The 15,470-nt window shown below is 38.2% G+C and overlaps 2 protein-coding genes across 2 annotated transcripts; both read left to right on the top strand.

Annotated features, from left to right (window-relative positions):
• The first annotated feature begins 883 nt into the window (after positions 1 to 883).
• LOC121421171 lies at positions 884 to 14,371 on the top strand. The gene is made up of 2 exons (XM_041615830.1): positions 884 to 925; positions 11,955 to 14,371. Exons 1-2 carry the CDS (start codon positions 899 to 901, stop codon positions 13,866 to 13,868), a joined length of 1,941 nt encoding a protein of 646 aa, XP_041471764.1. The 5' UTR covers positions 884 to 898; the 3' UTR covers positions 13,869 to 14,371.
• On the top strand, positions 5,785 to 11,231 carry LOC121421170 (uncharacterized protein K02A2.6-like). Its single transcript, XM_041615828.1, has 2 exons — positions 5,785 to 9,788; positions 9,828 to 11,231. The coding sequence occupies exon 1, from the start codon at positions 5,873 to 5,875 to the stop codon at positions 9,638 to 9,640; it is 3,768 nt and encodes a 1,255-aa protein (XP_041471762.1). The 5' UTR covers positions 5,785 to 5,872; the 3' UTR covers positions 9,641 to 9,788; positions 9,828 to 11,231.
• Positions 14,372 to 15,470: the final 1,099 nt, after the last annotated feature.

Genomic DNA, 15,470 nt, shown 5'->3' with positions numbered 1-15,470 from the left:
ATTCCATTATTTTAACATTTTGTGCTTCAGGCAAGGGGGTCCTAATTGTCAAATTCGTAAAAAGTGAAATATTGTATAATTCAAACAATAAAAAACAAAAGAAATAATGAGTGAGTGACATCATCAACTCTCTCATTTGGATGTGACTGGCTCGTTCATATAACTATTTTGTTAAAAATAAGCGAAACTTTGAAATGTCATAACTTTCTTTTTTTTATATCAGATTTTGATGAAATCTTCAGCATTGTGCTTGTCTGATTTTTTCTAAGGTGGACTTGACCTTTAATGAAATAAGTTGCAGCAATAAATATCTAATGCACTAAATCAGTTGTCAATCCATTTTTTCTAGTTCGTGGAGGAAAAAAATTGAATAAACCTAATTTCATATAATAAAATAAAAAAGAACAAATACTGCGGAATCCAAAACATCATATTAACGTTGTTTGTCCTTGTACGTTTTTGATGAGATTTCCAGTATGTTCTTTGTTTAATTTTCCCTTATTATTTTGTTCGAATTCTGGAGTATCACCCACTTTGAAATATGTTGTAGTCATCAGTTGATCAGGGGCGGATCCAAGGGGAAGGGGCCCAGGCCCCTACTTTGGGCAACCTACAGAAAAGGTTATAGAGAGAAATGCTTAAAAACAGAAAGAAAAGTAAAAAGGAGGTTACATACCCACGGCCTCGTAACGGCCGGCCAGATCCCCAAAGGCCTAGCAGTGGCACCCCATTCTGTTGGTTCACATGAACGCAAATTACGCTACCGGACACGTTTTAGCTGATATAAAAACACAACTTACTCATTACTAAAAACGTGGTTTTTTTTAGAATTAGTGACATTATATATGACATGTCTATAATGGATTTATTACATTGGAATATTTTATTGGTTGACAGCATGCATGAATGTCAAGAAGAGGACTTGGTAAGTCACGCTTTCTCTACCATATTTACATTGTATAATGCTTACCACAATGCAGTAGCGTAGGTCCTAGGATTTTCCACAGGAAGGGGGGGGGATCGTCCGCCAACAAAATTGACAAGAAAAAAAGGTCTTCAACCACAAATAAAATGATTTCGTAACCAACAAAATTGACAAGCAAAAAATGAATAAATAAAAAAGGTCCTCAACAGGAAATAAAGGGCATTTCGCACCGGAATAAAATTGACGAGCAAAAAAAAAAAATGGTCAGCTGTTGTGACTCGTCAGGGGCGGGGGGGGGGGCTGACTAGCAAATCCAGGAAAAAAAAGAAAATACCATCTCAAGTGTTATCAATTTGGTGCAGAAGATCTTAAGTACATGTATGATTTAAAATACCATTTCTATTAGTCCAACATTATAATTTTTTTCTTCTTCTCAGAACCTTTCTTATTTAATCTACTGAACATGGAGGGGCTTTTGGATTTTTCGACATGGGGTTTAAATTTGAACTAGACAAATTAGCACTACGAAGTGCAGTCACTATACACGCTCTTTAAGAGCTGAATTAGCACTTTATTTTTTAGAGTGTACCTCTGTCATTTTTACACCAAGCCCCCTTTTCCTTCCTACCATTTATTTCATTATTTTTTTCTTTCTCTTTCTTTTTTTTCGTTCTTTCCATTTTTCTCTCTAAACAAGTCAATAATATACTTCAAACATTTCGATTATTTTCAATCAGGTAAAAAGAAAACACGTGAATCAACCGTTACGCTGAATTGAAGTACATGAATGCACATTTGAAACTAACCCATGGAACTCCCGCCCGCTACGCTGGCTGGAGTTCCCTGGGTTAATTTGAAACGTATCAAAGGTTACTGGGAATTCCCAATCACTAAAAATAGTTTGATATTGAACTAGAATTCGTAAACAACTGTAAATTTGCACACGATTCACTACGCACCACCCTTATGAATTGATGTAGCCAAAATATATAATAATGCTGCTATTAGACCCCGTATAATATTATTGCTTCGATCAAATTGAGAAACATATCTTTTAAAATGGACATAAGCAGTTTGATGTAAGTATATTGAATAATTCATGTATTTTCCAAAGATATTCTGTTTATTTTACAAATTCAAATCCATATGTATCAGAAACGTGTCGAATTTGAAATCACACTGATTGATATGGCTTGTAGTTGTATAATGACTGTATCTTCGCTATTATCGAATTGTCATTTTTCTTTAATAATAACGCAATTATTACCAGTGAGATATTGTAACATCACTATCTTTTGAACAGACAGGATCGAAACAATTAAATTAAATTATATATATAAATATCGTTGTTTTAGGGGTGATCAGAGTATCAGACTTATATTCCAACCCGGAAGTAATGTAAAAAAATGAAAAGGTAAATTGCCTATTCCTCTAATGCCAATTCTTCCACTAACCACATGGTCTACCTTAATTTAGTCTAATGCCAGTCGGTCCATCAACATCAATTTTTGTAACTGAAGAAAACTTAATATGCCTTTTTAGGATGGAATTTGTTAATCTTTAATAATAGGTGAATCAAATGATTTTGTTCCTCTGTTATTCCATTCTTGACTTTACTAGGAGATGAGGGATACAGAGGAGAGACAAAGTGACTGTTTTTTACTACATTTTTATCAAGTATCAGGGGCGAATCCAGCTTTTTATAAGGGGGGGGTTGGGTGGTATGCGAGCTGAGCGAGCGATGGGGGGGGGAGGGTGTGGGAGGGGGTGTCCCCCTCCCACAGTAGGGAAAATTTTTGAAAATATGTGTGTGAAAATGGCATTTTCTTGCATCTAAAACACCATTATATTTGGTATAGAGGTCGTTGCCAAATTAACCCCCGTGAAAAATTGTAAAATTAAGTTGCATTTTCCTGCAATGTAATGCCAGTTAACAACACAGATACAAAGACATTTGTTCGCCCAACCCCCCCCCCCCTCCCCCCAAAAAGAAATAATAATAATAATAAATGAAATAAATACATAGAATAGAATAAAATAAAATTACAATTTCAAAAAAAGAAAAGATTTTAAAAAAAGGTCCCCGGATTTTTTTTCATCCCCCCAACCCCCCCTCCCTCTAGATCATCTTCTGAGTATTATCCGTATTGATAAGCTGTACTTCTTCTAATGTAAACTAATAATGTGTATGCTGCCTGTTTTTCTTATTTGTTTATTCTGTTATATTTTAAATTACTCGTATTAATTATATGTGATTTGTTATACAAAATTATGAAAACCCAATAAAAACTTAAGAAAAAAAACATTTCGTCTAAAAACCATTTGGTCCAATCATCACTTCGTCTAATCACCAGTTCGTCTATTACCATTTCGTCTCATAACCAGTTGGTCTAAATAAATATCCATTTCATTTTAATTTATTTTGTCCAATTAACACTAAGTCCAGTTAGACTAGATTTCAGACTTAATTGCTATTAGCCCAACTGGTTATTATATAAACTGGTGAGTGAAAGAAATTGCAATTAGACTATGTGGATAGTGGATTAGCTTATGTTAGACTAAATGATAGTAAAGGAGTTTGGTAATTGGACGAAATGGCATTAGACTAATTGGGCAATTCCACGATAACACCGTGACATTTTGGAACACCTATTTACTCATTAAATGTGGAATACCAACAAACTATTTATCTTTTGAAAAAAATTGGATTATGTAACTATGACTCTAATCACAAGTAACCTACAACAACAACAAAAATCTAATTAATGAATTATGCATAATTAATTACAACTGTAACACCGTGACTCAAAATGGACATGCATTTTCTCGTACTTGATTCATTTAATAAACTCTGTGAAGTTACTGAACATTTTAAAAAGAGATTATGTTGTTGAGATACAGTAGAGACTTGACAGTAATAACCAAGTAGTTTATAGAAAAATAATCAATAAACATGACAATGATGATACATATTATAAACAAATGCACTGTAACACCGTGACTGTAACACCGTGACTTCTGAACTGCATGTACAAAACGTATGTAGAATTTTCACATCATTCTTCCTTAACCTATAGTAGTCTAAAAGGTATCATTGAGCAATCTTTTATCAATAAAATTTATGTAATACATCAGAGTACATGTAATTAATGAGGATGAAAAATCTAGTTAAAAATTTCACTAACAAAAACAACAAAAAATAAAACTATATACACTGTAACACTGTGACGGTTCTTGTAGGCCCCCATGTTTCATTCATAAGATACGGGAAAAGTTTTACTCAAAAAAAGTTATGAACTCTCTCTAATGCAGAAAAACTTTAATGTAAATATGCAGATTAATTGAAATACAATTTTACAAGAAGACAAAGAAAAAAAGCTTAATAGAAACACTCAGCAAACTGATATATACTTTTAATTGCAACTTTATGGTAATTATGCATGTACATGTACGTATACAAATATAAGTTGAGCCCTAACAATTACAGGAAGAAAAATTAACACACAGCATCTACAGACTTGCATGTAGATATTCGCTCAATTTCCAAGATGTTATAGAAATTTGTAAGATTTCTTGAAGTCCTTTTTAGTTTGCTTCCTGGATTGGCATTGCAAAGTGGTACCGCTCTGTTATCCATAACAGGTGCTGGCAACTTTCTCACTATTTGTTTTTCTTCAACCCAACCATACTTGTCAGTGACATCCTTTGCAACAAAAAGAGTAACCCTTTCATCACTCTTATGATAGTGTATGACATGAAATTCACCGTCTTGGATATCAATCAATTGTGCCACATATTTGAGCGATTTCTGCCGAGCACCTTCATACTGCACCAAGATGCAGTCTCCGATCTTGATTGCATCCTCAGATGGTGGTGCATCAGTCATTCTTGTCGTTGATGTATCCAAACCCCAGGGGGGGGGGGGCGGCCACTTCCATTTACGAGTGGATACCATGCGCGACCATGGGGTCTCGAAAAGCACCCTAAACACGTAATTTCCATATTCTGAAAATGCACCCCTTAACAAGTATTGGCGTATGAAACCCTACCCTTAACAAGTATAGGAAACAAATCGATACTCTTGGCAAATATTCCTGAAATGAACCCCTAAACAAGTACAGGAATGTTTTATTGTTACGGGTCCTTCGGTTGTCGGCTTTACCTTATTTGGTTAAGTACGACCCCACCTTTTATACCTCACGCAAAAGGGACTCTAAACACGAAGTGTTGGGGCAAAAAGGACATCCTTTATAAAACATGTTAATTTTGTTTTATCATCCCCGCAAATTCGACCCTTAACACGTAATTTTCCTAGCGAAATAGATACCCTTTTTTCATAATTTTTGTGTTTTTTACACCCTTATCACGTTACGTACTTAACGTGCCCTATCGTGAAAAGGACATCCTTTTTACGTGTTTTTTTGGTCGCGCATGGTATCCACTCGTCAATGTAAGTGCCCCCCCCCCCGAATCCAAACCTGCAATAAAAGCATGGGTTTCATCTTCTTGTGGTTTTCTCCATGGTCTCTTTGTAAATACCTTTCCTGGAAACAGCCAAGCCTCCATCCCAACTGACAGAAATCAGCTGGTCACTTCAACAAACATCATTTGGCAGGAACCTACTATGCTTTCTGTGCAATAGCAATGTAGGTCACGGTGTTATAGTCACGGTGTTACAGTTATTGTAACACCATGACATGATTTAAGTAACTTTTAATTAATTAACAAACTGACTAATTAACTTGTAAGTACTTGTATATGATAGTTATATGTGAGAATGATTAGGGCTTTGCTTCTGTACTGTGCTGGAGCATCAGTACGTGAAATTTTTAAGACATTGGCCAATGCCCCCCCCTTAATGCACATTTTGTTATTTCTTCGAATGCTACATTCCAACGCCATGTGTTCAGACAAGTTTCTCAGCAGGAGAGGGAAACTGTAGCTCAAATGGTAACTAAACTTAGAAAGGCAGCTCAAGGGTGCAATTATGGTGCTGATGAGGATAATCAGATCAGAGATCAAGTCGTACAGAATTGCAGAAGCAATAATTTACGTCGTAAACTGTTGGAGAAGGGGCAAACTCTTACTTTAGCAGAGACTTTGGTCATCGCCAAGTCGTTTGAGGCGGTTGAAGCACAGTTTCAGTCCATGAAGCTAGATGGAAGGTCTAGCGGAGGCCAAGTGAACCAGCTCACTACCAGCTCAGGGAAGACGTCACGTGGCAAGTCCAGTCGTAATGCTGAGAGTGGACATGAGTGCTATCGATGTGGAAATCTAGGACATTTTGGAAGCGACGCTTCGTGTCCAGCTAAAGGCAAGACATGTAGATCATGTGGAGGTCATGATCATTTTGCAAAGAAATGTAAATCAAAGAGCAAAAAGAAATCCAAGTGGGGTAGTGAGAAGAAAGACAAGGAAAGATCTGGTACTAGTTCAGGATATAAGTCAAAGAAAGGTCGTGGTCGAGTACGTCATGTTGAAGGTAACTCTTCGAGTGATGATGAGGCTGTTGCTGAGTGTGACTGCAAACACAAAGTCAGAAATGAAAAAAACTACCAATTTGCTGTGTATGGTATAACTAGTCAGCACGAGAAAGTTGATTTGATAATTGGTGGTGTGACAGTTCCTGTTATAGTTGACAGTGGAAGTGACAGTAACGTCATTGACAAATTGTTGTGGGAGAAACTCAAATCAAAGAGAATTGTGTGCACGTCGAGGAGATGCAGCAGAAAGTTATATCCCTATGCTTCCAAAGTACCTCTGCACACCATAGGCTGTTTTACCACGTTAGTAGAAGTTGGCGGCAGGAAAGTTGAAGCAGAGTTTACTGTCATCGAAGAAGAGGGAGAGCCGTTACTTTCGAAAAGTACTGCGAAAGAACTTGGAATTCTTCAAATTGGGGTGCAGTCTGCTCAAGTTAACTCGGTAATGCAGTCATATGAAGACCTCAAGAGTGAATTTGATGGTGTGTTCCATGGGGTTGGAAAGCTGAAGGGACGCCAAGTCAGACTGGCTGTAAATGAGACTGTCAAGCCAATTGCCCAACCTGTGCGCAGAACACCATTTGGCCTAAGGGAAAAAGTAGAAACCAAAATCAAAGAACTCATGGAGCTTGATATCATTGAACCAGTCGAGCACTCTACTGCATGGGTGAGCCCTGTAGTCATTGTGCCGAAACCCAATGATGACATCAGATCGTGCATAGACATGCGGCGAGTCAATGAGGCTATACAACGGGAAAGACATCCTATTCCCACGGTGGAAGAAGTGTTGCAAGAACTAACTGCAAGCAAAATCTTCTCAAAGATTGACTTGAAATGGGGATATCATCAATTGGAGTTAGATGCAAACTCACGGGATGTTACAACGTTTGTGACCCACTGTGGACTGTACCGATATAAAAGACTGTTATTCGGTATCAATGCGGCTCCGGAGATATACCAGTACGAAATACACCGTGTCATCCAGGGGATACCAGGTGTAGCTAACATCTCGGACGACATCATCGTCCACGCCAGATCTCGTGAAGAGCATGACGTGAGGCTTAGAGCAGTCTTAGCTAAGCTTGGAGAGGCAGGACTAACGGTAAATGCCCAGAAGTGCAAGTTCGGAGTAACAGAGTTGGATTTCATGGGACATAGGCTTACCAGTGAAGGTCTGAATCCAGCCAAGGCCAAGGTGGAAGCTGTTGCAAATGCTAGAGAGCCACAGAATGAAACTGAGATGAGGAGTTTCCTGGGACTTGTGAACTATTGTGCAAAGTTAATTCCAAACTTTGCTACTCTCTCTGATCCTTTGAGGAAGTTGACCAGGAAAGATGTACCTTTCGAATTTGGCCCTGAGCAGCGAAAGGCATTCAATGCTCTGACGGATGCCCTTGTTAGTGCGGAGACTTTAGGATACTATGATCCCAAGGCACAGACGAAAGTGATTGCTGATGCAAGTCCAGTTGGTCTGGGGGCTGTTCTAGTGCAGATTCACGCTGAAGGACCAAGGATCATCGCTTATGCCAGTAAAGCGTTGACGGATGTGGAGAGAAGGTACTCACAAACAGAAAAAGAGGCCCTAGGACTGGTATGGGCATGTGAGAGATTCCACCCTTACTTGTTTGGTATTGAATTCCAGCTGGTAACGGATCACAAACCGTTAGAAGTCATATACTCACCAAGGTCAAAGCCGTGTGCACGCATTGAGCGCTGGGTGTTGCGGTTGCAACAATACAAGTATAAGGTGATGCACGTACCAGGGAAGATGAACATAGCAGACTCTTTGTCAAGACTATTATCTGGAGATAGTAGCTCATCAAAGCTGGAGACAGAAGCTGAGAGTTTTGTGCGATTCATCGCTATGCAGTCTACTCCAGGGGCAGTGACCACTCGAGAGGTAGAAAGAGAATCTGAGCATGACCAAGAACTCAGAGAAATCAGAAACTGTATCCAGAGTGGACTTTGGGATCAGTGCTCACACAAATCTTATGTACCAATCAAAGATGAGCTTTGTGTGGTTGGGCAGTGCGTGTTGAGAGGAAGCAGACTAGTGATTCCAAGTACACTGCGGCCACGAATAGTGTCTCTAGCTCATGAAGGACACTTAGGAATTGTTGGTACAAAGCAAAATTTGAGAACCAAGGTGTGGTGGCCCGGATGCGAGAAGGAGGCGGAAAAGTTTGTGAAAACTTGCCATGGATGCCAGATCACAAGCAGAGGCAACCCGCCAGAGCCAATAAGAACTACCCAGTTGCCTACAGGACCTTGGGTAGATGTTGCTGTAGACTTTTTAGGACCGCTACCATCTGGGGAATCTATTCTTGTAATCATTGATTACTATAGTAGATATTATGAGTATGTAATAATGAGATCCACCACTTCAGACAAGACTGTGGCAGCCCTGATGGAAGTATTCGCGAGGCATGGCTTGCCACAAACGCTTCACTCAGACAATGGACCGCAATTCGTTTCGCAAGTCTTTGCAGACTATATGAGAGCGACTGGTGTACACCACCATAGGGTTACACCTAAGTGGCCTCAAGCGAACGGTGAGGTGGAGAGACAGAACCAATCCCTAGAGAAGAGAATGAGAATTGCTCACTCAGAAGGCAAGAACTGGAAGGAGGCCCTGTTGGTGTATGTTGCAGCCTACAGAGCTACTCCACACAGTACAACTGGTAAGAGCCCAGCTGAGCTACTCTTCGGGCGGAAGATTAGGACGAAGCTTCCAGTAGCAAGCGAATCTCTTAATGACCAGGAACTGAGAGATCGTGATGCTGAGATGAAAGGCAAAATGAAACTTTATGCAGATGCCAGGAGAGGTGCTAAACATTCAGATGTTGTGCCAGGAGACGAAGTTCTTGTACGGAGAGAGGTTGCTAGCAAAATGGACACTCCTTTCATACCACAACCATACACAGTGGTATCCAGACAAGGCAACATGGTGACTGTTCGCTCTCCAGAAGGGGTGATGTATGACAGAAATACATCACATGTGAAAAGGTATAATCATCAGAGGGCTGAGACTGGACTATCACAGCCTAACGTTGATCTTGATGTTCAGTTGACAGCAGAGAGTGGTGTTGACACCATTGATCGACACCAAGATGAAGGAACTGACCATCCGACGGAAGTATCATCATCCAACCAGCCATTAGATCTCGCGTCGAGCAGACCAAAGAGGCATCGACAAAAGCCCAAGCGATTGTCGGACTATGTGCTGGAATGAATCGGATAAATCTTTGGAAACAATTATCCAGTGGAAGTGATGCGAAGTTTCATTCATTTAAGTTATCAGTGTTACACATATTTCACAAAGTAATATCTTTAGCAAAGATATATTGGGTGTATGCCTGTACGCTGCCCAATATAAGAAAGTTTGGGTGTACGCCTGTACGCTGCCCAATATAAGAAAGTTTTGGGTGTATGCCTGTACGCTGCCCAATATAAGAAAGTTTTGGGTGTACGCCTGTACGCTGCCCTTGATTGATTTTGTTCATGTCAATATTTAATTGCAAAAAAAGAGGAAAGTGTCAACTAAGTGATTATCAGCTGAGTTATCATTAACAGTTGTCTACTCTTGCAGATGATTGTGATTTAGAGACTAGGACAGTAAGGTGTTGCAGTTCAAGTTAGCGCCTATTTATCAGCTGAGAAGGAACATTAAAATGAGAACGCTTTAACCAAGAATACTGGACTGAGGAGAGAATATTTAATGGACGTGAATGCTAAATGATTGTAAGAACTTGAGTTATGAAGAAGACTTTATACATTATTCAACAGAGAGATGAATATTTTGAACTCAAGTTAAAGAAGACTTTATACATCATTCAATGAAGGGATGAATATTTTGAACTCAAAGAAAGACTTTATACTCATACAGTTTATATAGTTTATTCAAACATTCGTACACTTTATACTCATACAGTTTATATAGTTCAGTCAAACATTCGCACGAAATCAGTTGATCATACTCTGATCATACGTTGCATATTTTGTCAAATTGGTTTAAATTTAATCGTTATGGGCTTGAGGAATTTACCATTCCTGAAATTGGTTTTTGTGAAAAAAGGCATTTACATCAATTTGAAATCACATCTTGGAAAAAAAAAAAAGAAAAAAAAGAATCTTGGAACAAAAATGTAGCATTGATAGATATGCAAGTTAATATGCAGAGTATGGCCAACGAGAAAATAAGAAAATAGATGATTTGTACATGTATATATGCATCTCAACAATCATACAAGGAATTATAAGGTTTCATTTCACGCTCCGCTCCAAGGGAAGAGTGTGATACTTGTTGGTTTTAGCAATTTTGTCTTTTGGTCAAATTGCCAAATTCATATGAACATGCACTGCATGCACAGTTACAAAACAGATGCAAATTGTTGGAATTTTTACCAAAAACTATTGACTGGAATTACATGTTCTTGAAGGTTTATGCTATGTAAGTAGGATTGTGTTAGCATTTTACTGTTAAAATTATTACTGAAGCATTTAGTATCAGTGTTAGATGTTAGTGTTAAAACAAAAAAAAAAACAAAAAAAAAAACAGGCAGAGATTTTGAATATTATGGATCATGTAGTACATTACTCAAAGATAAACACACAGTGACAAAGGAATTTCTGTGAAGGCAATAGGAATTTATTAACTGAAGTGGAAAGGGAAAATCTTATCGTGGATAAAGTTTATTTCTGGTGGAAAAGGGATGTCATGAATAATATGCAAATGAACTGGTTGACCCCGAGGTCAATTCGCATGTGCGCGATGTAAGCGATGCAGAGTTATAAGTATGGAGAATAAACCAGCAATGCTTGTATACATATGGACTGAATTCTTATCCATCTAACCGTGGTTGAAGTAAGGTTGAGATGTGACAACTGTCATGAGAGTTTAAATGTTCGCTGAAGCATAACGCAAAGAAAATTTTGAACTTTGGTGAACCTGTTATGAAATTCAGCCCTAAAACTCAGAAAAACACATTTAGATTTTTATGAATCTTTCAATGGAACACTTGCTACACATATTTAATTTTAATGCATTTTCACACATTTAAACAAAGATTAATTATGCTAATTTAATTTGCATATTTGGCATCTTAAGGACCAAATTTTTCGTTATTGTGGACAGAATTGAAAAATTCAGTCTTTTAGCTTTAATATGATACCAAACTTGTTCAGGTTTGACCATTTCTAAAATTTGATGGTCATGTCCACTTTATCATGGAATTGCCCAATTGCAAATAAACTTATAAAAATCATACTCTTTTTAAAGCAATATGATTCCTAATACTCTTCTTTTCACTCCTTTCCTTTCACCATCCCAATTTATTCCCATCGTACCAAGCTCCTCTTTCCATCCCCCTTTCTCCTCTCCCCCTCATTTTATCATTCCCAATTTCCCCTTGCTCCTCCCTTTCCTTTCCCTATTCCAAAACCCAACGCGATCCTTTTATTACTCAATTATGTAAGTCAAATGGCAGATTCTACGGTCCTTACGTGTTTATTTTTCTTCATCTTGTTTTGTAATAATTATTTTTCAGTCTTCTATAAACCCAACTATGGCTGAAGCATTAAAGACTGTCATCTCCCAGAGTACAGAGTGTCCAGTGTGTCTTTCTACCTTCACCGATCCCAAGATCCTGTCTTGTTCTCACACTTTCTGCAAGACTTGCCTGGACAACCTCTTAGAGTGTCACGGTAACTGCCAGATCCGATGCCCTGTCTGCAGAGCTGTGACCCAGGTCCCAAACGAAGATGTCGGCAAACTACAGGTAAATCTTGCTTTGAAAAGTCTAATAGAGGATATGGAGGGCCATCCTCAGATTTGCACAAATTGTAAATCAGATGACAAGTCCCATGCTGCTGTCTACTGCCAAGACTGTGGCAAGTATCTCTGTACCACTTGTCTTAATAAGCACTCTCAATGGGAAGGCTTTGTCGATCATGAAGTCATTGCCATGAGTGAGATCTCATCAGGGAAGGTGTCTGTACGTAGATACCGGAAATGCAGGAAACATCCAAAAGAAGACGAGTGTTGCTTCTGTTCCACCTGCAGGAGATTCACATGCTTCAGGTGTGTTGTTATGGAACATACGGGGGAAGGACACAAGGTCATCGAGGGAACAGCTTACGAGGACAAACACACGAAGGGTATCGAAGAACTTAAATCAAAGGTGGACAAGAAACAATCATGCTTTCAGAAGTACATTGATTTTATAGATGAACAGACTAAAAGTTTTGACAGTGCCAAGAAACAGTGTACAAGTGACATTAATAAAGCATATGATGATGCAGTCCGGCAGTTGACAGTAAAGAGGGAAAGTCTAGTAAGAGAAGTCAAGGAAACGACCGAAGGAGTAAAGAAAGAACTGGAAAGTATGAAGACCACGGCCCAGAAGCACATCAATCGGTTGGCGACCATGGCTGAAATGGTAACTAACAAAATAAAGATTCCATTAGATATGGATACTTTGGCTGCACACGACACTCTGTGTGAAGAGTTACGAGAGGTCATTGATCAAAAGGATCCTGACTACGAGCAGCCGAAGAAATCGGGCATAAAGGGGAAAAGTGTCAAGTTCAAGAGAAATGTTGGAGTGGATAAGCTAGGCCTTGGGAAGATTGTTAATGTAGTTGAAAGAAACGTCGCCTTACCCACTAATAAAACATTTAATGAAAAGGACGTTTCTTTGCCTACTTATAATATTGATAATGTAAAGAAAGTTGCTTTGCCACTTGGCATGCATGCCGTGGTTAGTACACCAGACGGTAGAATGGCAGTAGGATGTCATACAGGTGGCATGAAAATCTTCTCCACTGATGGTCAGCTTCAGGAGACAGTTCTGAAGGATGTTAAAATATTGGGGGTAGGGTTTCTTTCTGATGGTCGATGTGTTGTGGTGGATACTTCAAACAACATTACACTGTACACACCAGAGTACACACAATTGAATGTAATGTTTCAGACTCTAAGTAAAGATGAAGGTGGGATTCCTCGTCTCACTGTTGATGGTGATGATCTGATCTATGTGAGCTACTGGAGAGCCCTGAAGATCCAGGTATTTTCAACAGCAGGTGGGCGAGCAGTCAGGGAGATACCACGCAACGCGTATGAACCTCGGCAAATCAGTAGTTACCATGGTTCTCTTATCATTTCATCATTGATTGCTATCAGATTGATAGACAAACAGGGTGCTGTACAACATAAATTAAAGAATCAGGGTAGTTTCCTTTGCGCTGCTGTATCTCAATGGAATACAATCCTGATAGCCAAGGTGAAGCATGGTGAAGGTTTGGTGAGCATTGACGAGTATACAAATGAACTAAGGCACATTCGAAACTTTGTTAATAATTTCAAGATTGAGAAGCCTGAGCTATATTGGTATTACCTCCAGCAGTACCGATCAGGAGAGATCGCTTTCTGCCCTTGGGATAGACTGTATATATTCCGCTGAAAATAATTGATGACATGATATCATAATTATCATCGCAGAAGATGGGGGGGGGCGTGATACCCACTGAGTTGACATTTTCTGCTAAAGTAAGCTGCTATAATGTAAAAGTACATCAAACATTTTTTGGATCATTTCTTTCTCGTTTCTCACCCATATAAAAACATTTCGCTCCTTACATCTTTTTTATTTCCAGCTTTGCATTTATCAAGCATCATCTTAATCATGTTTATCCTCTGTGTACGGAAATTCTAGTACTTGCATATCAGACAAATTGTTATTGAATATTTTATGACAAACCATATGATTCTCTATTCATATTCATTACTGTATATAATATTTGACTAGTAATGCCATCATGGGTGGTCAGAACTTCATCATTGATATGAAAAGAGTTTACTGTTTATGCGCGCATACTTGTATGTTTTCATAAATTGAAAGATATCTATGCTGTGAATCAAGACATTATTATAACGTGTGAATATAAAAATATTATCTCCATGGAGATGGTCCGATCATCACTCTCCGATATTTTTCGAAGTTTGAAACCCAAAAAAAGAGGAAATTTCTAGTTCTTGTATTTTAGACATAATGTCATTAGATATATCATGAGAAATCAAATAATTTTCTATTCATAAACATATACTTCATATTTAACTAGTAATAACCATGGTGGAAGTGTAATATTTACCATTCATTTTAAAGACGGTATGCTGTACTATTTACTTGTAATGCATATTGTATGCATTGATCACGCAGATATGAAGCAAAATCATGATCCTTATGATAAAAACAACGTTCTCCGTTATAGAACATGCTTATACTGTGTATTTTTTTACCTGTATTTGATATAGAACCGATGTGAAGTACACTTCTTCGATGTATTCGAATAAATTTAATTTGAAAATGCAATTATATGGAATAACTCGAATGTGAAATAGAACAGCTTAAATGGAGAATAGGTTATTGTATTTCAGGCAATGGCACGAAATGTAAAGTAAAACTGCAGTTGTTATGAGTCAATGGATGTCGATATTTGCCATCCATTTTGAAGTCTGAAGAACCTTTCATTGGTCCATCACTATATTAAATCTATATTTATATATTGTTTTGCATATATTATAACTTTGTAAAAATAAACGAAATCAAATGGATCGAAATGAAAATTTTTGAGGAGGCGAAATTCCCCAAAAGCCTGGAGCTATATATTTATATAGCAAAACAGGGCAAACATCTAATTTTGTGATAGATTTCGATATAATATTCAGACCAGGCGCGCCGGAACACTTTCAGTTTTTTGGGGGCAAAATCCCGAAGGGGGCACGATATTTTTTACAGCGTGAGATACCGAAGCGATCGAGCGGGAGAGGGTGTGGGACCCCCCTTAGTTAAGGACTTTGTGTAAAAACTGAGTATAAAAGTTGCGTTTCTAAGAGCGTTCAAAAATAAATTTCTTGAAATTCAAACATAGAATTCACTATGAAAGACTATACTCACAATCTATGAGAACCTATGAAATCTACGCGCTAAACGATCGCTTCGGACTAAGTTTTTTGTGTCTGATCAATTAAATTTCCTACATTGACTCAAAATACCAGAAATTAC

Source organism: Lytechinus variegatus, chromosome 9 (assembly GCF_018143015.1).
Source record: "Lytechinus variegatus isolate NC3 chromosome 9, Lvar_3.0, whole genome shotgun sequence".
Classification (NCBI taxonomy): domain Eukaryota; kingdom Metazoa; phylum Echinodermata; class Echinoidea; order Temnopleuroida; family Toxopneustidae; genus Lytechinus; species Lytechinus variegatus.
This window is presented reverse-complemented; position numbering and strand designations above follow the sequence as displayed.